This window comes from Scardinius erythrophthalmus (assembly GCF_964197995.2).
Source record: "Scardinius erythrophthalmus genome assembly, chromosome: 7".
Taxonomy (NCBI): domain Eukaryota; kingdom Metazoa; phylum Chordata; class Actinopteri; order Cypriniformes; family Leuciscidae; genus Scardinius; species Scardinius erythrophthalmus.
In genome coordinates this window covers 26,643,665-26,670,879 of record NC_138227.1, presented here as the reverse complement: position 1 = coordinate 26,670,879, position 27,215 = coordinate 26,643,665, and the positions used below count along the sequence as shown (strand labels likewise).

Here is a 27,215-nt window from a genome sequence, read left to right as displayed (position 1 = left end):
TTCAGTTGTGGAAAATGAATTCTGTGTAAAATCTGTTGCTGTGCACAGTGAGAGAACCAAGGGCCCCTAAGGAGTGTTCAGTATATAAAATAAAGTGAATAGACTGTGCAGTATTTATTATGCATGAGCATAAATGTTACAAAACTGGTCGCTGTGGAAACTGCAGCGTTCACTTCAGTGTCGACAAGGGTACCAGGGTCCCTCAACATACAAACAGAGTGAAAAAGAACAAGAAATGAATTAGAAAAGGAAAAAATGGCACTGTTGTTCTATATGTAGTCCATTTGAAAGGTCGTGTCCTGTGGTAGCACTCTTCTTTAAAGCTCATTAAATGCCCGCTAATGGCCGAATATGATGAGGTGAAAGGACAGATGCAGTGCCACTTTACAAGTGTTCCTCTGCTTTTTTACAGTCAGCAGTTTGCTCATCTCATTTCCATTCACTTATCCTCCCTCGTATCACTCCTCCAATGCTGTCAGGTTGTTAAGAAACCGTCAGGACGAGGGGAATGTGTGTAGGGGAGCCCCACTGGCATTTCTTCACCAGAGCTGGTGAACGTCTTCAGAGAAGAACCTCCACATGAGCCGAGACAAAGGCGAGCGGTGAAGCTCAACAGGTAAGCTGCGTTCTCTCATATGCAAGTGTTTTATCACGCTCAAAGACACCTTTTTTATACGGTTCCTCTTTTCCCCATCTCTCTTTTGGCTTTAAGACAAGGAAGAGTGAGGAGATGGAGGCTTGAAAGAAGGCCGTTGTCTCACTCTCTCTCCCTTGTCAGTTTTAAGTTGACTTCTGTGTCAAGGGGATGGATGAGGGAGAGACGGAGAAGTGTTTCTGTGTGGAAGCTGCGATACTAAGTTGAAACGGTATGACAAAGAGTCAAAACAAAGAGCATTTTAATAGCGCTGCTGCCTCAGGAAGCTAAAAGTGGGTGAAATCCATTAGTGGCCTTAAAATTCTTCCCTTTTACCAGAATAATCCCGGAATCTGTTGATGACTTCCTGTCTGAGTATTTTTGTGTTCATTGCAGTGTTCATATTTGTCACCAAGATTTTGAAGATGGCATTTTCAACAGATGTAGAAATTAAACGATAGGTGAATCTACTGTAATGAAGTTAATTCCTTTAATAATTATTATTTTTACAGTATTACAAATCTTATTTAATTAACTCAACTAATTCAATGGATTTCTATTTCAAAAAAAAAAAAATTGTGTTGTAAATTGTTTACATTTTTATTGTAAGTTGTACTTTCTATTCAATAAAGAATCCGGGTAAAAATGACATTTCCACAAAAATACTAAGCAGCACAACTTTTTTTCAGCATTGATCATATGTTTCTTGAGCAGCAAATCATCTTATTAGAATGATTTCTGAATGTGACACTAAAGACTGAAGTAATGGCTTGGTAATGGTTAAAGTTTGAGTAATGGTAAAAAATCATCACAGGAATAAATTACATTTTAAAATACATTTAAATAGAAAACAATTGTTTTGAATCGTTACGATATTTCGCAATATTACTGTTTTTGCTGGATTATTGATCGAATAAATGCCGCCTGAGTGAGTTTAAGAAACGTCTTTCAAAAACATTAAATATTCTTACGACCCCAAATTTTTTAACCGTAGTGTGCATGTGTCTATAGGTATAACTGAGCTCTACCAACCCAGGAGATGCTGGTTATGAAACTGGTTTTAAAATTTGCAAAAACATCTGCATGTCCCAGTCGGAGAGCAGAGAGTCGATCTCATTTTCTGCACATTGGGATATTTCATGCTGTTTTTGCATAAAATAGGTACAGGCTTGAGTGTAGGGTTGTTTGTTGATGTAATAAGAAAAGGAAAAAAAACACAAAATGTACCTGAAAGGGTCACTATCTGTGATGCCTCTCCGGCCCAGCCAGAAACCCTGCCGGGTTTGTACCCACAGGGAATCGAATTTCATATCTTTTAACTTTCACTCTTCAGAAAACACAAGGAGATTGACAAGGACATATATGAAATGTAAACAAATTGCAACACAAGCATCACTTGTCACTGAGTGCAATGACATCCACGACAGCATGCAGGAATCATATGACATGCCGATGGAGCAGCCTGTATGTGCACAGATTAGCTGTTCAGTCTAACCAGAGAAAAGGTCATTCTTATTCTGAGAGACATTATTGTGTCAATATTACATATACGACAAAAATCATGATACTAAAATACACTATGGGCCCTACTGTATCTTGCACCCAGCGCAATTGACTTTGTACACCGACGCATGTATCATTCCTATTTTCCTCCACAGATGCACGTCGGTAAGTTAGGAAATACACTTGCGCTCCCCAGGGCGGTTCAGCGCAAAGAGGAGGCGTGTTCCAGCACAAACGTTCCTTCATGCTATTTTGCAGGTTTAGAAAACAATTGCGCCACTGACCAGGAAAAAATAGTTTAAAGTCAGTGGCGCATTGCGCATGTTATTCATATGCTATTTTAAGGGCGCATGCTTGGCCATAATCAATGTAGTGTGTGCACAACATACACTTTGATTCTCTCATCTACACAGAAGCAGCAGTTTTCATTTTTGCAAATCATACATTATTACGATAGATAGATAGATAGATTTATTATAAAAGCATACATCTAGCTTACACATTTACCCAAATTATCATACGCCTGTTTAACCGAAGTTAATTTGGGTGGGTTTCTCCATTTCAATGTAACTTCTCTCTTTTACGGCCGTGACGAGAGCGTTGCTCTCCTTGGCTGTGAACCGCTCCTGGCGCGCGCCTGGCAAATCCGCCGTTACCATAGCAATCCGCCATGGAAAAACCGTGTCTGCTCTTAAAGGGAATGTGAGATGACGCTCTGATTGGTTTATTTCACGTTACGCCCAAACCACACCTATGAATAATGAAGCTACTTCAGACCAACCCCTTTTAGATTTGCGCCTGGCGCAAGAGTCATTTATCCCGCCGGGAAAATAGCAACAGCGCCAAGACCCGCCCACAAAGTTACTTGCGCTTTGACACTTGCGTTTCAGATCGTTAAAATAGGGCCCTATATATGAAGAGTTCAGATGCAAAAGCCTCTAAGTGCCATCTGAAATTTTCTTCTAGAATGATCATTTTTATAAAGCTTGTGTATTTAAGTTCAATAATTTCACTTAAATGGCAATGCAAATAACCTATTAATTGTCATTTAAGTGAAATTACTTAACTTAAATACACAAGCTTTATAAAAATGATCATTCTAGAAGAAAATTTCAGATGGCACTTAGAGGCTTTTGCATCTGAACTCTTCATACTGTATGTATATATATTAATATATATATATATATATATATATATATATATATATATATATATATATATATATATATATATATATATATACATATATATATTTTTTTTTAAATTAAAATTTGTTAATGACTTATATTGTGTGCATGATTTACTTAAAATTTTCTGAAAGTTATCTTGATTAATTGTAAATTAATCCCAAGCTCTGTTTTTTTTTTGTTGTTGTTGTTGTTGTTGTTGTTGTTTTTTTACATTTCCTTGTCTGATCAGGTAAATTTAATACCAGTGTTGCAGTACCACAACTTGACAAGACATGAAAACATAAAAAAATATATATATATATATATAAAAAAACGAACATTAATTAATTTCCTTTTCCTGTGCCATGTTGATTTTTCCCCCCTGCAATTAAGGTACTTGTTTGTCTTTGGAGACGAAGGAAAAGGGAGGTTAGACAGGCCTGAAAAACATCTCATTAAAGACCTGGACAGGAACCACTGAGTCATTCAAAAGAGCTCCAGACTCCAGTTATAACTCCGAACCTTTATCGCATCTCCCTGACAGACTTCCGACACCTTCCTCAGACAAAAATAAGATTTGTGTCAAAAAGAAAAGAAGAGAGAAGTTAATTTTCCAAACGAGCAGTGACTAGCACAGCAGTGAAAGTCAGTACAAAAACTGAGTTTCTCTTTTGATTATTCCTCGGCACACTCAGGGAACATTAGAATAAGAAAGAAAAAGGCGTTAGCAACACATCCATGGGTGTCACTAGACTCTTGTTACTAGGCCATGAGCCCTAACAAAGTAATCATAATCATACTCACATCATTTCTGTGGAACCAAAGTTTTTATTCAGAGATCACGTTGTGAATAGGCAACTTACAGAGGCTGTAGAAAGACTGATTAGTGGCTAGTGGTTAATGGTAAATGAGTAGCTATTTGATATTATAAATTATTGAATAAGGTCATGAATATCTTGTTTCTTGCCCTATGAATTTGATATCTGGGTTTTCATTGGTTAGCTGTGGTCTTATCCACAAAATACTCCAGTTAAATTTGATGATAAGCTTAGGAGCTTAAGAGGTCAAAGGTTACTTAATACACTGTGAAGAAATGTAGATAGATGTGATTATACTGACCTGCAGTAGCCTAGTAGCCATTTGGGGCATTCTACAAAAGATGTGTTCATCATATAGAAGTTCTTGTACACGTTTTATTCTTTCTCTCTATATACATATTCTCTCTACCATTCAAAAGTTTGGGGTCGGTAATATTTATGTTTTTGAAATAAATCTACAGTATTATGCTCACCAGGACTGAATTTCTTTGATCAAGAATATTGTAAAAATTGTGAAATATTGTAATTTGTTTATAATCTTATTATTGTGATGAAACCATTATAATATATGCTCAAAAACATTTCTTATTATTATAATGAAGAAAACCATTGTTCTGCTTAATATTTTTATGGAACACATTTCTTTTCAGGATTCTTTGCTAATGACTTGCTTGACTTAAACGTTTATTATGTAATGTAACATTACAAAAGTGTTTACTATCACATTTTTATCCATTTAATGCATTAATTAAAATCTTACCCAGATAGCAAATTGGTATTGGGCCGAATCTGGTTGAATTTCGGCTGTGAGTTTGGCCCACACACCACATGGAGTTATGGCCCGAGATTGGCCCAAAAGCTACTTGCCGAAAGTAAACCAGATCCATGCCGGAAGCAGACCAAAACTCACTCACAACTTCTTCTATGTCCCCAGAGATCAGCCATAACTGGTCCACAACAGTGCCAGATTCCCCAGATGTCAGCCAGAATCGAGCCAAACTGCCACCACCTTTACTGACCCCAAACTGAACGGTATTGAATTTTTGATTTGACTTAACAGTGTACCTTTAAAAAATATTTAAAAATGTGAGTTATGAAATATTCCATAAAGCTGTCGTAATAGCATAATCATTCTTTCAAGAAGTGAAATTTCCAAGAACAAGTTCAAGTCTGCTCTTTTTCTTCACTATTTTGTTTGCAAAAGGGGATGCGTTGAAATATCAAACTGTTATGATTTTGAATGCAGACATTTCTACATCAAAGCACCTTGTAGTTCTGCAAACTTGAGCATTGAATTAAACTACAAAAGTAACAGTTACCTTTCTGAAGGCTTAAATATATTCCAACATAAACTGAAATAATCAGTTTGGCTTGAGATGACACAATGCAATCCTACAAAAATGTACTTACCTGGAAAAGACCCATTCATAGTACTGTATAGTGTAGTGTAGTGTAGTGTAGTGTAGTGTAGTGTAGTGTAGTGTAGTGTAGTGTAGTGTAGTGTAGTGTAGTATAGTATAGTATAGTATAGTATAGTATAGTATAGTATAGTATAGTATAGTATAGTATAGTCTAGTCTAGTCTAGTCTAGTCTAGTCTAGTCTAGTCTTTTTACAGGGTCGCTGGCAGCCAGTTCCCCAGTACTGATGAAAGGCTAAAAACGTCCCTGGGCGCATGTGACGAAAGAAGACAGACAGAGAAAATGAAGGGATATGTTTAAAGAATGTCTAAATACAGCTTGCGTACTCTCCGGTTGAAAGCCCTCCATCCATTCACGATTGCGAGGAGGGAGATTGCAGTCGGCACATTCACATTTTGGCGTCTGGGACTGTTTGCGGGCACAGAGGATAATTGAGTGTGAGTTAATTCCTATCAAAGCCCATTGGACTGCAACTAATGGACCGAGGGAGATGCCTCAAGGAGCCAGCGCTTTCAATTTCTTTTGTTTATTTAGATGGGAAAATGTTTAGTTTTTAATTAAGTAAATCACTATTATTTGTTCCAGTGTGGTTGGTAATTTGAAGAGATTGCAACCTGACTTGAAATGCAAGCGCTATTGGCTTTGAGAGAGAGAGATAGGGAGTACTGGAGGAGGCTAAAGCGTGTCGTAATGGCCATGAACCCGAGAGAGCTCTTTCCATGCAGTATAGAAACACTCCCTGGGCTTCACTTTGAAGTGTTCCTAAGGTTCTCTCTGAAAACTTGAACTTATTCAAAGGGAGCGCTTCAATGGAGAGTGAAGGTAAAAAAGAGAGGAAAAAAATCAAGGACTCATTGTAATGTCCTAGACCTTTTTAAGTGCAGTAACTGTGTATGTGTGTGTGCGTCTTTTTAAATGTACCTTTCTGTCTTATTTTTACAGATTTGTTTTGTTGGTGAGTGATCGGAGAAGATGGACTTCTTGTATTCACTTGTACTGTCAAGTGCCTGGGTTTTTCACCTTATGGATTTCAAAGGTACATTTTGAAACAGAAAGGCAAAATACAGCTATCTTATTTGCTTTTACCTGATCACACTAATGGAAGCTTGTTTCTAACACTGAATAAAAGGTTCTGACTTTTTTTCTAGCAATTGCCAGTTTTACAGTCAGAAATGCTAGATATAAAATGGCAATTCTGAGAAAAAAGTATTTTTTCCCCTCAGAGTCTGACTTTATAACTCACAATTGTGAGTTTATATCTCAAAATTCGGAGAAAAAAGTCAGAATTGCAAGATAAAATGTCACAATTATCTTTTATTTTATTTTTTATTCCATGACGTAAACAAGCTTCCATGCACATGTATTTAATCTAAACTTTGTAATGAAACCTACAAGTCATTATACCAAATACCTTGTCCATAGCTTTGCAGTTAACAACATAGAATATAGTATATAGTCCTTTATCAAAGCATAAGCGTATGTGTCCAAAGCAGTGTTGGTCAAGTTACTTGGAAAAAGTAATTAGTTACTGATTACTGATTACTTCTCCAAGAAAGTAATCCAGTTACTTTACTGATTACTTATTTTCAAAAGTAATTAGTTACTTTACTAGTTACTTTCAAAAACATGATGCACGTAATGAATACGCTATAAAGCAATAGACCTTTCTGCTTAATTCTATTCTTTCTGCATATTCCATCATCTAAAATTGAATCAAATGAAACATTCTTTTTTAAAACTTGTTTTATTAGTTTCAGTATTTTAACTTTATGCACTTTGCATCAATGACTCACTCATTAAGATGGTCGCCTGCCGCCTCCTACTGGCGGTTTATAAATATTATTTCTATGCACAAATAATATTTCTTATTTGTATATTCAAAAAATATTTTAAATAATCTCATTACATTATTTAATGCAGTTTATTTGATTGGTAACAGCCCTTTAGCATCTTATTATTCTATTGTAATTTATTGATCAAATTTAAGAATTTTAAATGAAAGATGAAGCAAACGATTAGGGAAAAATGCCCTTTAAAGGTCATTTTAAAAGGTTCAAATATCATAAATATGCCGATTTATATATGTTAAAGCTGACTGAACTGATGAGAATACTGATTCGGAATAAATTATATTTACAACACACACACTAAAAAAAAAAAAAAAAAAAATCCTGTTCTAACAAACGTTTTTACTCGGACAAGTGAATGACCGACCGAAGGACAAATGAAAAGGCTTAAATGTTGAGCCCTGGTATATATTTTTTATTATTATTCATTTATTTACCCATAAACCTGTCTTTAGGAAGCCATAAGTTACAGTGGCAAGAATAACTTTGTGAAACCTTTGGGGATGGTGGACAGGGTTTACATAAAGACAGGAGTTTGCCTTAATCTAGTTGATCATTCATTTCTTTTCTTTTATTCCACAGCTGATGTGTGCAGTTTGTTATTGCTTGCATTAAATTTTCTCTTGTTTTGTTTTTTAATTGCAGTCTTTTTCTTCTTCCATTCATGCTTATCAGCTCTATGCAATCTTAAGCTTTTCTTGGTTCAGCTGCACACAGTCTGAAAAGGTTTTTTGGCAATTTGCTAAAATAAAAGACCCATTCTAAGAGCTGTTGACTTTTCTACCTTGGGAAAGAACGTTAAACGAACAACTTAAAAAGGCATAACAAATCATGACATAAGACTGACATCACTCACAACGTACCAATGCATTATCCCTCATGAACAAATATAACGTCTCAGGTTACGACTGTAACCATAGTTCCCTGAGAAAGGGAACGAGACGATGCGTCGATAACGCTTTGGGAACGCCCCTGGCGTGAATGCGTCTGAAGCATCTATGTCAACTAGTCCAATGGAATGAATGAAATGCGCGTCACGGGCGGGTGACGTCATGACCAGGAAGCTATAAAAGCGCATCCGGTGAAACCGGCTTTAGCTTCGAAATTTGCCGAAGCAAGTCGATTACAGGAATGCAGGAAGTATGGCAGGGCGACGCATCGTCTCGTTCCCTTTCTCAGGGAACTATGGTTACAGTCGTAACCTGAGACGTTCCCTTTCGAGGGAACTCGCGATGCGTCGATAACGCTTTGGGAACGAGAATACCCAAGCCGCCAGAATTCCAAATGCCTGCGTGTAAGCCTGTTGTCAAAAAACCCACACTAAGCACTGAGCACCTGAGACCCTGGGGCAGCATCCAGGTCCAGGCTATAGAATCTGACAAATGTGAGCGGAGAAGACCAACCCGCCGCATCACAAACGTCTTGGAGGGACACTCCAGATATTAAGGCTTTAGAGGCCGCCATACTTCTAGTGGAATGAGCTCTGACCGCCAAAGGACAGGGCTGGCCAGAGGACTCATAGGTAAGAGAAATAGCCTCGACTATCCACTTACTAACTGTCTGCTTAGAAGCCGGACAACCTCTCTTGGATGATCCAAAACAGACAAACAATTGATCGGACTTCCTCCATGGAGAAGACCGATGAACATAAGTATCCAATGCTCGCACTGGACACAACAAGTTCAGCTTTTCCTGGCCCGGAGAAGTAAAAGGTGGAGGACAGAAAGCCTGAAGCACAATAGGCCTCGGAATAATGGTTGGCACCTTAGGGACATAACCCTGTTTAGGATACAAGAATGCCTTGACCATTCCCGGTGCGAATTCAAGGCAGGTGGGAGAAACCGAAAGGGCCTGAAGATCTCCGACTCTCTTGAGGGACGAAATGGCTAGAAGAAAAATAGTCTTGAAAGTCAGAAATTTCTCTGAGACCGACTCTAAGGGCTCAAACGGAGCCCCCGATAGGCCCTCCAGTACCAACGCCAAGTCCCAAGCCGGCATCCTAGTGCGTGTTACAGGCCTTAGCCTCAGGGTGCCACGAAGGAAACGAGTAATCAGGGGGTCTCGACCCAACGATACACCACCCACCGGGACGTGGAAGGCCGCAATGGCTGCCACGTATACTTTTAAGGTGGATGGACATAAACCTGACGCAAAGCGATCCTGCAGAAACTCCAGTACTGTGTTTACTGAACAGTTAACCGGGTCCCACTGACGCTGGTGACACCAAGTAGTGAAGACTCTCCATTTCAAAGAGTACAATTTCCTCGTAGCGGGAGCTCTGGAGCTTAGAATGGTCTCAACAACCTCGGTTGAAAGACCACTCTCTATGAGTTGGGCCCCCTCAGAGGCCAAACCCAAAGTTTCCAAATCTCTGGTCGGGGGTGGAATATTGTGCCCCCGGCCTGAGACAGAAGGTCTCTCCTGATCGGTAACTCCAAGGGAGGACCGTCTAGTAGATGAATCAGGTCCGCAAACCAGATTCGACTTGGCCAACGTGGTGCTACTAGCAATAGGCTTATTCCGTGCTGACGAACTCTCTCCAGAACTCCTGGGAGCAGAGCAACAGGGGGAAAGGCGTACAGACGTAGCCTCGGCCACGTCTGCACCATAGCATCCAGCCCCAGGGGGGCTGGGTGGGTAAGGGAGAACCAGAGTGGACAGTGCGTCGTATGCTGAGACGCGAACAGATCCACTTCGGCCTTGCCGTAAAACTCCCAAATCTTCTCCACCACCTCGGGGTGAAGTCTCCAGTCCCCTGGCCTCAGCTCCTGCCTCGACAGGACGTCTGCTCCGATATTCTGGCCCCCTGGAATATACACTGCCCTCAGAGAGAGTATCTTCCCCAGGGACCATAGGAGGATCTGGTGTGCCAACTTGCATAGTGGACGCGACCGCAGACCCCCCTGACGATTTATATAAGAGACCACCGATGTGTTGTCTGTCCGGACAAGCACATGGTGATCCCTCAGGTCTGGGAGAAAATGTCTCAACGCGTTGAAAACAGCCAACATCTCCAGGCAATTTATGTGCCAAGAGAGATGATGACTCCTCCACAGACCCTGAGCTGAGCGGCCTTCCATTACCGCTCCCCAGCCGGTGAGGGAAGCATCTGTCGAGATAGCAACTCGATGGCAAAGAGCTCCCAACACCGGACCCTGGGACAGGAACCAAAGTTTCTTCCATATAACCAAAGCGCGGAGACACCGCCGCGTGACCTTGATCATACGAAGCTGGTTTCCCCTCGGGGAAAACCCTCTGGTCCTGAGCCACCACTGCAAAGGTCTCATGTACAGCAGGCCAAAAGGTATCACGTTGGACGCCGCTGCCATGAGCCCTAACAGTCTCTCGAACTGCTTCACAGTGCGTGACTGACCTAGCTTTAGCTCTTTTATGGCTGTTAGGATAGCAGCTACACGAACGGGCGATAGATTGGCTCGCATCGTGACTGAATCCCATACCACACCCAGAAAAGTGGTCCTCTGTAATGGAGATAGCACACTCTTCTTGGCGTTGAGCCTCAACCCCAATTTCCGCATATGTGCGAGGACGACATCTCGATGCCGAACCGCTAACTGTTCTGATTCCGCTAGAACCAGCCAGTCGTCTATGTAATTCAGAATACGTATGCCCTGCAGCCTGAGCGGGGCCAGAGCTGCATCTACGCACTTCGTGAATGTGCGGGGTGATAAAGCTAGACCGAATGGAAGAACCCGATACTGGTATTCTTTGCCCCCGAAAGAAAACCTCAGGAACTTCCTGTGCTGAGGGAGGATGGAGACATGGAAGTAAGCGTCTTTCATATCTATTGTGACAAACCAGTCCTCGGATCTGATTTGAGTCACGATCTGTTTGAGTGTCAGCATCTTGAACTTGAGTTTTTGAACTGTACGATTCAACAGACGAAGATCTAAAATGGGACGCAACCCCCCATCCTTTTTTGGAACGATGAAATAGCGGCTGTAAAAACCCGATTCTCTGTCGGGTGAAAACACCTGCTCTATAGCTTCTTTCGCCAGAAGAGCTTTCACCTCCTGTTCCATCACCAGAGCCTGCTCGGGGTGTACCAGCGTGGGCACCACCCCGTTGTAGCGAGGAGGACGCAAACCGAACTGGATTCTGTATCCTTTCTCTACTATATGCAGGACCCATTGAGAAATATTTGGCAGATTCTTCCACTCTGTCAGAAAATCTACTAAGGGAACCAGCCTCTCGAGGCTGGCCTCTGGTGTAATTGAGACACTCGGCCCGGGGGCCCGAAACATATCGGCAGGAACCACCCGAACTGAATGTTTTTGAACCCCCCTCAGAAGGTTCATATCTGACGCAATGTCGAGTTGACATTGCACCAGACGATCGCTGGGAACCACTGCGCCCCGAGACCAAGGGTGCGGGGTTGGCAGAATGGCTCCCTGAGGACACCGAGGTGGAGCGGACACCGTATGCTGAGGTGTGATCCGCTCCACCCCGGGTGGGGCTGCCCTCATGGGTCTGACTCCATAGGAGTCAGGACCTTTTCTTTTGAGCCGAAGACTTCTTAGCCTGAAGGACGGTCCTCAGATCCGGCTTCTGCTTTGAAGGCTTCGGCTGAGAGTGCTGCGTCTGTTTCCAGTGTTTTTGTGGCGGAGCACGAGACGCAACACTCTCTTTCTGTTGTGCTCTGTATGAGGAGCTTGACGGCTGGGACTGCTCACGCCCAGCAGCCCCAGGGGGTTGGACACGGCGAGGGAGAAATTTTTTAAATGCCTCTGACTGTTTCTTAGCCTCCTGGAATCTTTCCACAACCGAATTAACAGCCTCACCAAAGAGACCAGAGGGATCAATAGGTGCATCTAACAGAAAAGCACGATCTTTTTCTTTTATTTCTGCCAGATTTAACCAAAGATGCCTCTCAGTGGCTACAAGGGCTGCCATAGACCGCCCAATTGCTCTGGCGGTCTCCTTAGTAGCCCTGAGAGACAAATCAGTGGCCCGACGAAGTTCTCGAACCTCATCGGGCCCCACCCCCTCGTTTCTGTCCAAATCCCCCAGCAGATCAGCCTGATAAGCCTGGAGCACTGCCATAGTGTGTAGACATGCTCCAGCCTGACCTGCTGCCGTATATGCTTTGCCCACGAGAGATGATGTAGTTTTCAGAGGCTTTGTGGGCAAAGCTGAGGCCTTCAGGGACGATGCTGAACCAGGCGACAGATAGCTCGCGAGCGTCTGTTCAGCCTGTGGCATCGACCCATAACCATATTCTCTCAGCCCCCTAATATCTGAATAAACGTGAACATGGGGACTATAGAGACGAGAGGAATATGGTTTATTCCAAGATCTGGACAGCTCACTGTGCAGATCTGGAAAAAATGGAAGGCCTCGTGGTGGAAGTGATTTAATAGATGGAAGGAAACGCTCATCTAGTTTGCTTTTAGGACGAGCGTCCCTTTTCTCGGCTGGCCATTCAATATTCAACTTTTCAACAGCACGAGTAATCACATCCACCAACTCCTCATACGCTGGAGAAGAGGACTGTGAATCCTCTTCCCTTATTGTGCTTTTACTTTTTTCACTGTCAATGCTCAGCACATCCAACTCCTCAGAGCTGGAGCACTGAAGCATTGGGCTCTCTTCCCGGGCGGAAGAAGCCGCAGCGCGGGCTTCCGACACCGGGGAGAGAGCGCTGGATCCCCCAGGACAGGAAGGAGATAAGGTCCTCGGACCCGTCTCCAACCCTTCTGAGAGATCCTTTTGCGATCCCCAGGAATGCATTCTCCGCGCTGCCTCGGCAGACGCGGGTCCCGCACCCTGAGGATCGCGAGGCCGACCACTTTCCTCAAAAAGTGACAGCCGGGAGCGGAGCGTGCGGAGAGGAAGCCGCTCGCAATGCTGGCAGTCAGCCCCCTCGAAGGCTGACACCGCATGCTCCACTCCCAAACAAATGACACAAAGCTCGTGTGTATCCCCACCCGTTAAATAACGCGGGCAAGGAGGAACACAGAGCTTGAACATTTGCTTTTCCATTTCAATAGACAGACAACAGTAAATAAGACAGACAGAGTTACACAGATCGCTTGCTGAGGCAACAGAAGCTAAAGCCGGTTTCACCGGATGCGCTTTTATAGCTTCCTGGTCATGACGTCACCCGCCCGTGACGCGCATTTCATTCATTCCATTGGACTAGTTGACATAGATGCTTCAGACGCATTCACGCCAGGGGCGTTCCCAAAGCGTTATCGACGCATCGCGAGTTCCCTCGAAAGGGAACGTCTGATGTTTGCACGTGCATACAGTTTACCATTACGGCATCGTTCATGAATAAACATAACGTCTGAACACGGACAAACGGTTCGTGTTGACGCGTCAAAATTCACGCGTTTCGTTTAAAGACTTTGAACGCGATCGCTTGCCATAGTGTTTACCACTGACTTCACGGCGCTCATGACAGTCACTCACGAGTCACGGCTCACGTCGCGAGACAGTCTCGCAGTATAACGCAGTAACGCACCTTGCTTACGGGGAAGTAACAGTAATCTAATTACTGTTTTTGCAATTGTAATCCCTTACTTTACTCGTTACTTGAAAAAAGTAATCGGATTACTGTAACGCCTTACTTCTAACGCGTTACTGCCCATCAGTGGTCCAAAGGTACAAATACAAAAAAGTTTGGCAAAATTGGGAGAAGCAATTTTTTCTTTCAAAAAAAGAAACTGCTTTTCCATTGACATTGTATTAGCCTTAAACTAAACTACACTTTCAAAAATGTTACATGGTATTAACAGATTCACAGAAACATTCACAGATCCTGAAATGTATGTGGGTTAAAAGTGACATCCGTTTTCCCCCTTAGACTTTTAAAGTAGGGGAGAGCAGTGGCGAAAGTACCATTTTTCAGAAAAAAAAAAAAATTTAAAAGATGATGTTTTAGACAGAGATATATTTTTAGAAATAGAAATAGAATAGAAGATAGAACAACTTCAGTATAATTTCACTTTGAACTTAAGACTGCTCATGTTACTTTCGACCCTGTCATTTGGGACGAAAGTAACACACAGGTGGGTCAAAAGTAACACAACAAAACAAGCTAGATTTTTTTTTTTGTGTTACTCTTGTTTTTTTTGTTTTGTTTATTAGCCTAAATATACCAGAGTATGACCTTGTTAACATGTAACTGCCAACATATTTTGGCCTTTATCTTTACAAAAATTGCTAATTTACATTTTCAATTCAAATTTCAGTTTCATCAAATGTTTCAAAAGTAGTGATGTAGTACTCGAGTCCGGTCTCGAGACCGATTTCTGCTTTCTCGGACTCGACTTGGACTTGTTCCTTCAAAGACTCGGTCTTGACTCGGACTCGACCCTTCAAAGACTCGGTCTTGACTCGGACTTGTTCCTTCAAAGACTCGGTCTTGACTCGGACTCGGCATAGGCGGTCTCGTCCCCATCACTAGTCCACTAGAATACATACCACTAGAAATTTTTTATTTGCTCTGCATGTCCTAACTATGATTAAAAAAGTCAGGGTGGGCTTAACATGTTGATGACAGAGCAGCACTGTTGAAGCAGTTTAGAAAAATAGGCAGAAGATGATGCATGTGGTAGGAATTTTTTTAATGATAGATAAAACATAGTGCATATTAAGACGTTAAGACCGCTCCTCTAAACAATTCCCAATCTAGCTTAGTCTGTAGGCCTAACTGTTGATTATTAACTGGGGTGATATTAAATCATGAATATGAAAACTGACATGTTTTTATGGTCTTGGTCTCGACTCCTAAAGACTCGGTCTCGACTCGGACTTGCTTCCTCAAAGACTCGGTCTTGACTCGGACTCGACTGAATTTGAAAACCAACGGACTCGGTCTCGACTCGGACTCGACCCTTCAAAGACTCAGTCTTGACTCGGACTCGGCATAGGCGGTCTCGTCCCCATCACTGTTCAAAAGTAACCCAACAGTACAAACTTGAATTGTTTGTCAGTCCATTTTATAAAATTTTATTAAATTAGCATAATATAAATTCTCAACATAATGTAACAATAGTCATGTTTCCATCCAGCTGTTTTTATGCATACATTTAAAATGTGCATAAAAACATCTGGATGGAAACCCTGCAAATTCATAGGTGGAGGTGGAAAAGCTATAAGGTATGGCTAAAACCTAAATGTGACTAGGGTAAATGGAAACAGATTGAGTGAAAAAAACGGTGACACAGAAATCAGCTGATTTAAATGTGACTTAAGCTTTAAACGCCCTCTCATAAACATCTGGCTGAATCAGACCTCTGTCTGTCTTACTGACCCTCACTCTTGCCCTATTCTGTTGGTATAATATGACACAAACATGTTTTAATAAATGCTGCAACACACAGATTGTCACCACATTAGCAGCGGGACAAAAGAAACACTTGTTTTCACTGTAGCAGGACAAAAACTTTCGTCCCGACAGGAACTCCTGACATTTAAACCTGATTTACATTTATACTGAAAAACTCTGACATGGAAAACTTCTGGATGTGTCACACAGCACTAAATAACCTGTAGATTGATCATTACTGTGTGACACATGAAACGAAAAACACAACTTGTAATTAGAAAAAAGTATATTTTTTAATTGATATTTTTTACATTTTCTTATTTTTATTTTATTTTATCATTATCAGGAAGTGTTGTTGCTGTTTTACCTTTTCACCTCAACTTTTTTCCTGTGCAATCCAATTAAAAAAAATCAGTGCAAAAATAACAAAATATATCCTAAAGGGGTCATATAATGGTACATGCACTTTTACAAGTTGATTGTACTGAAATGTGTGTTGGCAGTGCCTGTACACAACCATCATAAAATGATAAAAATCCATCCAGTGGTTTTTTTTTTATCTCCTTATATGTTTTCCAATCTCTAAAATCAAGCTGTTCGACCGTGACGTCACACGGTCGGACGCCCCTCCCACGATTTGTGATTGACAGCAGCGTTTCAACACAGTCCCGCCTTCGCTCGTGAGCGAGCTGTCAATCATCATAGTCCGCGCGTCATTGTTGATACTCACTGGTGTCCTGTTCTTGGGTGCAATAAGGAATCATGTTTGCGCGAATCATTTCACACACCAGACTGCTTTATAAACGAGGGTCAGTATAAAGCTGGATTTGCTAAGAAGCTGCTCCTGAAAAAAGGATCGGCAACTATTCGTGTTCCTGCTGCACCTCCAGAAAAACTGAAGTGAGTGTAACGTTTTATTAACCTTTATATTAATCTTTATATTAATCTTTGCAAATCGCTTGCTGCACGCTTCACGATGAATGCAGCTATTTTTACACTCAGGGCACATTACGGCATGTTTTCTATGTATGACGTTCTCAATATAATTCATAATCCCACGTTTATAATGAACAACGCGGTATGGTTATTGTGTTATTATTTCAAACGGTGTACGCACAGAACAGAGGGGCGGGGTGAGCAAAGCTCATTATCATTTAAAGACACATGCACTTAAACGGCGTGTTGAAAACAGAGCTGTTTTTGACCAGGTAAAATGAGTGTTTTCTTACAATACTAATGAGAATTTTTAATGAAAGTATATTACAAACTTTTAATTTAGACCCTAAAGAATCACATTAGCTTGTACAAAAATGTCATTATATGACCCCTTTAATAAAAATCTAACTTTTATTCCAGGTTGCGTGTCTAGTGCTTTTTTACAAAGATAAACAAAAAGTATTGAAGTGGAACACTAATTACAAATAATATTGTTATTATTATTATTTAATTCTAATGCTAAAACTCTGTTCTGTAAGACAATTACTTTACACTTAAAATTGTTTGTCACTGTTGGGCAGAAACCTTGTATCTCCATATTTCATCATAAATTACTACTATTGGTCACCCTTTACGTCTGTCTGTGGATTTTGCAAATATTTAACCAATGAAAAGTTTTAAAAACAGCTTGTGACTTAACCTTGTAACTCCATTGACTCCTTAAACTGTCGGTCAAACCTCATAACTCCACCCACTTCTTGAATCTTGAATGAAGTGCTGCTCGCAGTTTGGAGGGTCACTGCTTGTTTGCAAAGCAACAGTAAATAAAGAACTGGTTGTTTGAATAAGAATGGCGTTTTCTTAATCAAGAAACAATATAAAAGTAATTTTTTAATGTATTTGAGGAGCGAAGAACAGTGTTTTAGTCTTGCCATCGAGTCATCATAGGCAATACTGTCTTAACCTGCGCATAACACTTCATCTTTGAGATTTTGGCCAACTGACAGAAAAAATGGAGTGCTTGCAAAGCTACAGCTACAATAAAGTTCATAACCTGATGTTGAAAACGTAATGCGATGCACTTACTGCCGTAGATGCGGCCGTTCTAATCACGGACACAAACAGACATCCGCTGATCAAAAGCTTCATTTGAGCTTGATTTTGTTAATAAAATAATTACACATGCAAGTATATGATCATTCATAAAGTCACAATATCAACTTGACAACACTGTTTAATTATTTGTAAAAATACAGTCTTGGTTTCCTTCTGACAGGTCGGAGTTGGTGGGCCCAAAAATGTTTTTGCCTATGTCACAATTATATATATACTGTATATATATAAGCATTTTTGTCATACAGTAGGTGGAATTCTTTTATAAGATGTCCTCAAAAAGTTCCTGCCAGCCACACTGAATGTGTATCTAGCCAATTTGGCCCACGATCAAATGTTCAAATCTTCTATTTTCAAAGCTATATGCGGTAAATGCTCCCTCACCGGTTCTGCATCTGAATAAAAAAAATGGCCACGGAAATTTACTGTAATGATTGCTTTTTCCCTTTCTGCCTCCATATACACAATTTGCGAGTCTAACACCACATGACACAGCGTGGAGCTACAACTTGCCTTCATCCTCCTCGGTCTGAGAAGCTTTTGACACAGAATACCAGGCCTTCCTCCTTCTATTCACCATCCTGCTGTTAGCTTTTAGCTCCAACAATCAAGGCTTCAACAATCAAGTTTAGTGGAGTTGAAATTGGTTATCCGTGTACTGTATGCCAAAGCTCAATTTGCACTGGATGGTAGCATATGTTGTTGCATGGCACCAAGGAAATAATCTGCTGTGTGTGCAACATTCGTGTCATTATACAGGAGTGGTAGTCTGTATGTCTGTGTTTGTGTGTTTGGATGCATCTTGTGTATTATAAGACAAGAGGATATAAAGAAAAATAATAAATAGCATTTTTATGAAGAATGATGGAAGAAGAGTAAAGAAAATACATTTAAATTCATTTATTTTAAACCAAAAATGAAAACCAAATGTGTAAAGCATTTTTAAAACCACAGAGTATAGACGGAAGTGCTGTACAATAATAATAATAAAAAAAAATACAAATAAGATAGTATACAGTACATAAATAAAATACCTTATTAGAGAAAGAGATTAAAGGAACACTCCACCGTTTTTTGAAATAGGGCTTATTCACCTTCTTTCCTACATTTAGATAGGTGGGCAAATGCATTTTTGTGTCAGTGCATGCATTGTTTTAGTTTGACAGGGTCGGCGCTAGCTTAGCTTAGCATAATGAATGGAATCCTTTGTTGCCAGCTAGCATGTCCTGAGTAAAAGTGATATATATATAAAAAAAAAAAACCCACCTAATTACTTCTTGTGGCCTGCATATTCACAACAAGTACAAATAGCGATGCAGATTAACACTAGGTGATTTCCTATGCAGATATTGACTTGGGACTATATTAGGGGGAAGCACAGGCGAAGCACTGCTACTTGGGCGCAGATATATCACACCCAAGTAGCAGTGCTTCGCCTGTGCTTCCCCCTAATATAGTCCTTAATATATAAGTCAATATCTGCCTAGGAAATCGCCTAGTGTTAATCTGCATCACTATTTGTACTTGTTGTGAATACGCAGGCCATAAGAAGTAATTAGGTGGGTTTTTTTTTATCACTTTTACTCAGGACATGCTAGCTGGCAACAAAGGATTCCATTCATTATGCTAAGCCAAGCTAGCGCCGACCCTGTCAAACTAAAACAATGCATGCACTGAGACAAAAACGCATTTGCCCACCTATCTAAATGTAGGAAAGAAAGTGAATAAGCCCTATTTCATAAAACGGTGGAGTGTTCCTTTAAAGGAATAAAATACACCACAAATACTTCTCAAACCTAATGATCATTAAAATAGTGAAGGCCTCATCAAAACATTTGATTTAAATGTTTTAGCTGCAACTGGCGATGTAATGTGACTATAATTTAAATCATTATAAAGATTTTTTTTGGTTTCAATTTCTATTCGCTGTGTATCTCTGCCCACTGTGAATTTAATTGGTACAAAATTCAAACTTCTAATTGGCTGTGATTGTCATGTTGCTCAGTAATTACACTCTTATATTTGTAGATGACCATTTATTGTTGCTGAAAACTTTGTCATGCTTGGTTTTCGCAACTGAAAACTGCTGAAGCTCTGCATATTGAAAACCACAGAAGTAGTTTATAAAAAAAAGGTGTCAGTATTTGCTTTGTAAATATAATTAGAAATCCAATTGTTTGCTTCTAACTGCAACCTTTTTAATACTGTATGCAATGTGCAACAATCTTTATAGCGAAGGAGATTGCATGAGATTGCAGTATGTGAAATATGAGACACTGCTAGTGGCTCAGTGGCTCAACCATAAGTTTATCAAGTGACGAGAGTGTGTTTATCAAGTGACGAGAGTGTGTTTTGTATTCACTGTAGTCACTTGGACTATCTTAACAAAGTCTTTTCTAACTTTTCTGGGGTGGCAGATATCGATTACATAGAAGCCTATGGAGGAGTGAGCCAGCTCTCCTATAAATAAAATATCTTAATTTGTGTTCCGAAGATGAACGAAGGTCTTACGGGGTTGGAACAATATGAGGGTGAATGATTACTGACAGAATTTGGACTAACCCTTTAAACCACCTGTGTTTTCGTCTATGCATAACTTTATATGTATGACTCAAATGTCAATCTAAAGCGGGCATTCACTCTGGAATCAGATGGAGATATGAGCAAAAATGTGTTTTTTTTCTTTGTTCTAGACTTTGAAATCTCATTCTGTTATATCCCCTTTGAGTCATTGAATGAAAAACACACAGGTTGTGATTAAAATCTCAAAGTGGTGTTTATTTAGACTTTAAAAAGAGCAGAATAGTGCTTTGTTGTACATCGCTTTGCGTTGATACTTTCTGTTCCAGAGCTGTAGTTTAGAGTTGCCCGCTATATAGACTAAAAGTCAGATTCAATGCTGCAGCCTAATCCCATGTCATTTTCTTGTTTAAATAAGACGTCAACGTGCCGCATCAGGAGTCGGAATCAGACCGGTGTGCGTGTTTGACATGTCTTTCCTCTCCTATCGCTGCTTCCCAGGCAGTGCGACTTCTCAGCGCACGAGTACGGCTGGCTGCAGCATTTAAATGTGCCATGCTGATTATCTTGCCGCTGTGTTTACGTATTCATTTATGTAAACATTATGCTAATGTGTTTTTCGGCTTGTCGCTTGTGTCCAATCGTGCCCTTCAAGTTTGACGTGAGGTGACTGATGCAGCCTTGATGTGAAGTTGCAGCTTCTGTCGTTCGGGTTTCTGAGAGCAGTGAAGTGCGCCCAGATGCACTGGATACTTGTCATTGGCTCAAAAGAGGTGCCGGGGTTTGAAAAGTCTCGCTCGTGCTCTCGTGAGTGGCCTTTCAAGAAAATGCGTCCTAAAATAACTGACCCTTTTGTGCACGCTACATTTGCTTTAACACACTAAAGAGTGTCCGAGTAATCATGGTCTCTAAGAGGTCTTTGAAGGCTGGCTTCACGATCGGATCAGAGAAGGCGGATAAAAGTATGACGCCGCCTTCATAACAAGTACGCCTGGGGCTCTTGAAATGTGTGAATGCCTTCTACCTAGCGTTTATATCACTTTAAAGGAATAGCTCACCAAAAAAACAAAGGCCGCTCTTGCTATTCAACCATTCATAGTGAGTTTTCAAGTTCCAAAAAGGCCAACAAAAAAAAAACACTGGTATACACTCTTAAAAATAAAGGTTGCCATTTAAGATCCATTTTGGGTTTCCCAAAGAACCTTTTGGTGAAAAGTTCTTAAAATGTCCATTTACATTTGGCATCGATGGCTCCATGAAGAACCTTTAACATCAATGGAAATTTCTATTAGCCAAAAGACTCTTTATATTGGAAAAAAAAAATCCATAAATAATGGATCACTGTGAGAGTATAAGAATAATTGAATGTTCCCCAAATAATCTTTTAGTAAACAAATCTTAAAATATGTAGATATTTTTTTTTTTTAATTTTGAAGGACATTTTAATAATCTAAAGAACATTTAGTACAATGGAAAGGTCCCATGTATGGTAAAGGTTCTTCGTGGAACCATAGATGCCTGTTTTTAGAACCTTTATTTTTAAGAGTTAATCTGAAACCAAATAATAGCTTTGCATGAGAAACAAATAGAAATATATATTTTATTCAAGTTTCTTCACGTATTCAATGTGTTTTCCCCCATTTAGTAAAAGTCAAGAGGGTCCAATGTTGTTTGGACTACATTTACTTTCAAAAGTATAATCTTTTGTGAAGAATGTAAGTCATACAGGTTTGGAAAGAGGTGAGTAAATGATGACAGAATTTTCTTTTTTAGCTAAACTAGTTCTTTGAGTTGTTATTCATTGATAATGGTGACAAAAATCCCAGAATCCCACACTATTCCTTTAAATCTCAAACCACTATTGAATATCACATTCTTTTAATTAGGTACGATCTCCCACGCTGAGTTTCCACAATCGCATGCCTGATGTTACACAACGGGGTCGTCGGAGAGTCATCGTCAGTGTTATGTCCTGTTAAATCATGTTTATGACAGGTACAAGCTGACTCCATTCGAAAGAATGATCAGCAGATGGGTGTCACACAAATCATAATGCCACAGCCCAAGTGGTGAGGAAATAGGCGCCTTTTTGTAGCCCAGCCATTATTCTTCTGGGTGGATATTAGCCGTAGGTGTATTGACAGCTGAGAAAACAGCAAGGGGATTTGAGATCTCTTCATACCTTCATTTTTCCCTGCTCTCCTTCTCACTGAGGAGAGATTTAATTCTCTGTAATTACTTTATTGACTCATTTGCAGAGCTGAATTGGCTCCAATCTGTCGTCAATAAAACACAGAGATGAGGAACAGCACAGTAATGCTTAAGTACAAGATCATAGTGGGAGGCAAATTTTTCTTCAATGGGGAAAGTGTCATGGCAGCCCTGGTAAATCAGCATCTAGATGTGACAACCTTACAGAAAGCATAACATTATTTATGGTACTCTTAATCAGAAGATTATGGTAATCTTATGCAAAACTATTGAGCAAATTCACTAAACAGTTGGACCAAATTTAAGATATTTTGGTATAAAAACCAGTGTCCTATTCTCTTTCAACCTGCAAACCATGTTTATTTATTTGCTAAAGTATTTTTTTATTCACATTTGACTCTTGGCATATATACAAAAGGAAAAATTTTCCCTAGATAAGGACAAATGAGAAATAATGCCTCATTGTATTTCAGGCTTTAGTTATCAACTGGAATTCAACGAAAACTTCTATAACATACAGCCATATAATTATGATTTGAATATTGGTGGAATACGTGAATGATGTATGTCTCAAATAAAAATCTAAAAATAATTTACTGAAGCATTATACAGTAGTAATCTGAATTTTTTTAATATGACACAGGGCTCAACGCTATAAGGATTTTTTTTTCTTTTTTACTTGCCCTGCAAAAATTCACTGGCCCTACAACAGATAAAGTAATAAATAAGTAAAATCAATTAAAATAGGTCTAGTTATTGTTTTCATTCTTTTTTACTCATAACCGTAAGGTTATGACTCCAAAAACTACTAGCCTAACTCAAATCAATTCAACTCAATTAAAAAAGTGATACAGACAAATAAACTAAGTAACATTAATGAAATAAGAACAAATAAACACAATTATGGGCAATAGCACAAATAATTACAATAGAACAAATAAACAGTGCTTTTCAGGTTTTTCAGGAAGGTCTAACAATAGTTTTCAGGTAGAAATTGAATAATCAAATGTAAAATAGCACTGCATAATCTTCACTGGATAAATTAAATACAGATTAATCCTTATTAAAGTTACAAAAGTTAGTCAGTGAGTGAGTGAGTGATGTTTTTGTCTTTTGTTGTTTGATTAACATTAAAAACAGACAGTAGCATGTTTATTAGGCTGCTGTCACTTTAAGAGCCACATGGATCCAATATACTGTTACACAAGCCTTTTATATCAACTGTTTACATTCACTTAAAACATAACCGACTATGTTGATGAGGATACTCGGTAATATTGACATTTTGATATAATTATGTGCAAATATGTCTGTTCAAGCGCAAGAAGGTGCGAAAGAGAACTCAATTCGGTACTCGCTGTGTTAGAAGATTTGTGTGTGCGACACACATTCGAAGCACGCGCCAGAGAACGCATACAAAACGTCTTACACAGCGAGTACCGAAACGAGTTCTCTTTCACGTCACGATTTTTTTGTGAATTTGGAGGCAAAGCTCACTATCACTGTTAGTTAAGCCAGTTAGAAAATATTGTGTACCAGATTTGAACTCACACCGACTATAAGCACAACAGCTCAAGAGTTTTAAGAGATGGAAACTTGAAGGGGCATTAAATTATCTTTGCCATTTCAAACCTTCTGAAGAAAATAAATCTCTTACCACAGTTGTTGACCTCTGATACAATGGCAGAGGATAATTAAAGAAGAGCACTTACTGAGCTCTATTTGGATCCCATTTTTATTGTTGAGAGCTGTTAACTGAAATGAGATTTGAATTGCTCTGGTAAAGCAACCAGGTTTATATGCTTGTGTGACATCATCAAACACTCTATATAGATATTAATGTAGATTTTATATTACTGAGTTATATAATTAAGTATTTAAATAAATATTTCACTATAAAAAAAAACATGCATGGACTTTCAGTGAATCTTTATTTTCTCCTTCAGTCTGAATGAACTGATTAATTAGAATTAATCACATTTTCCAGTTCTGCAAAGTGCTGCGTAGATTACATACAAGTTATAGTCCATTACTGATTGCAGATTAGATGGGTTTGCGGTTGCGGGTGAATTGCGTGAAGGAATTGCAGTGGTTTCGTAAGTTGATGAAATGACAATAAGTAATTAAATAATAAAAATGTAGAACTAAAATAAATAAATAAAAACAAAAAACATTCTAAAAAAAGATTAAATATTTTACCTGCATGTGAGCATTAACTGACATCAGAGAACCGTGAAAATGTATTACATGTAAATATGAAATTACATGAATTTGTGTATTTAAAAAAAGAATAAATAAATTAGGAACAATTTACTGACATTGTGTGAACAATATGTTATCATGCAAAAATAACTGTAGTCTGATTATGAGTATTTTAAAACATAATTTAATCCAATTAGAACTACTTATTTTTTGGAATCTGCTTATTTAACCCAGATTAAATATAACATAACCAATTATATGTATGAGTGAAAGAATCAGTTAGGATTAATCGATTCACTGAAATGAATCGTTCCTTTCAGCGCTACATATTAGATCGAACCAATTCACTAACATGAATCAGACTTTCCAGTGTACTTTTAAGAGAAAGGACCAATTCATTACAATGAAATTGTCCAACAAACCCCTGAACTACTGTCAGTCTAATGAACAGGGAACTGTAAGTTACTGTAGTTTAGTTAGTCAGTCCCTGCAAATATATTTTCATCGTTCAGCAATAGAAGCTTGTGTCGAAAATGAAAGATTTCACCATCCTAACCTTGACTCGCATCAACCCGCCCATTTTCTTCTGTTGTCTTTCTTTTTTTTCTTTTTTGTAGGTGTGTGTGGGCAGCAGGCATTCAAGACAGAGCCACGTAATGTGACGGTCAGGGCGGGGGCCACATCTCTGCTGAAGTGTGAAGTGCTGAGGGCCTCAGGGGCCGTGCAGTGGGTTAAAGATGGGCTGCTCCTGGGACCTCAGAGATCACTGCCTGGCTACCCACGCTACAGCATGACAGGAGACCAGAAGAAAGGTGAGAACTCGGAGGGATGGAAAGAATGACATGCGGTGATTAAAAACAAACGTCTACGAGTTGCTGAAATGTTTGCTGACATGTTGTTAGATGTGCATGAGTGAGCAACTGTCCCCTAAGAGTACAATAATGTGAAACTGTTCTCAAAACAGCTAGAGTAGAAAAAGTTACAGTACATTTAATAAACTTGGCTAAATCAGAGAAAGTATTTATTTATTTACTTACTTGCGCACCATCCGTGCGGACACAAAAATTTGGGCGTAAATCTCACAAAAGCTGCCTCACATTTCATCCCAAAATAAATAAATAAATTAATAAATAAATACATAAATAAAATGTATACATTTGAATATTTCATTACATTTCATAAATATATATTTCATGTGTAATTTTTTTTTAATACATGGTATATGTTTTCAAGTAAAAAAATAATTAATGGTATTATTAATATTTTATTTAGTCTTTTTTTATTTTGTAATCCACAGTGTTGGGGGTAGCGCTTTATAAAGTACCGTAAGTTACGTAATCAGAATACTTTTTTCAAGTAACTAGTAATGCATTACTTTTTAAATGTACAACAAAATAGTTAAGTTACTTTTTTTAATCAAGTGATGCAACTTTGTTTTCTCATGTATTGACTGGCAGCTCTCCTGTCCTCATGTTGAGAGAAATTGTGAGTAAGTGCAGAGGCGTTGTGTGTGAACATAATGAATATTGTAGCTCTAAACTAAATGTGAACATTTACTCATCTCACTGGCAAAAGACAGATTCAGTATTCCACAAAATCAATAAAATAATAATAATAAATGCAAACTCAGAATATTACGCAAACCTGCAGTGATTTTAAATTGCACAAATAGGTTATTATTACAAATAAGCCCAGCCTAGGAGAGAAAACGTAATGCAAAAGTAACATAACTCATTACTTTCCATAAAAAGTAACTGTAACTTAATTAGTTACTCTTTTGAGTAACACAATATTGATACGCATTACTTTTAATGCTCTACACACTATGTACTCAGCCAGTGTATGAACTTTAAAAGGTTTTATTATTATTATTAATATTTATTTTAGTTTGTCATTCAACGTCAGAGTCTGATAGCCCCTCCCCTCCACTACGTAATTAAATTAAAGGTGCGACAGTTGAGTGCATGAAGTGTCCAATAGGGGTGGGGGAAAAAATCGATTCTTAGATGCATCGCGATGCGGGATTTTCAAAAAAAAAATATATATATATTTTTTTAATAACGTAATATTGACGGAACGCAAAAGGTGTAACTCTAAACATAACAGAGTCGCGCACATAACAGAGACTCCTGATGGCTGAGCGCCAAATTCGAACGGCACCCTCTTCGTTAAAAGCTAACGTATGGAAAATTGGCAATTTCATTGTGACCTATTTAATATTTTTTGTATGAGAGATGCTTTCTGTATTGTTTAGTTTTCACATCAATATGCTGTAAACCGATCTGTATGCAATATGTGCAATGCCAGTCACAAAAAGTTACATTTTGACTGTGCTCTCTGCAGATGTTCATTCACTTTCTTTGTATAAGCTGTTTTTGATTGTGGTATACAGCAAACATTTCAAGTCATAACTCTTTATTATTTAGTTGTGTATAAGAGCGGCTTTGTATGTCACTAATTATTCAGAATATGCGTAAGTCCACAAGCATTATGTTTGTATGAGAGCTGCTGGTACATAATTCTATATTTTTGAACGAAAACTGTCTGTG

At 39.2% G+C, this 27,215-nt stretch overlaps 1 protein-coding gene across 2 annotated transcripts in view; it reads left to right on the top strand.

Moving 5' to 3' along the window:
• Positions 1–482: 482 nt before the first annotated feature.
• nphs1 (NPHS1 adhesion molecule, nephrin) overlaps positions 483–27,215 on the top strand; it is a 113,145-nt gene continuing 86,412 nt past the window's right edge. Inside the window, exons 1-4 of one of the 2 annotated variants that reach the window (XM_081369699.1) lie at positions 483–616; positions 5,059–5,156; positions 6,487–6,580; positions 25,284–25,478. In XM_081369699.1, the coding sequence (XP_081225825.1) occupies positions 6,517–6,580; positions 25,284–25,478 (259 nt within the window). In that variant the 5' untranslated portion in view covers positions 483–616; positions 5,059–5,156; positions 6,487–6,516. Of the gene's footprint in view, positions 617–5,058; positions 5,157–5,960; positions 6,367–6,486; positions 6,581–25,283; positions 25,479–27,215 lie in introns of those variants that run through there. The other variant, XM_081369700.1, reaches the window with a different exon arrangement.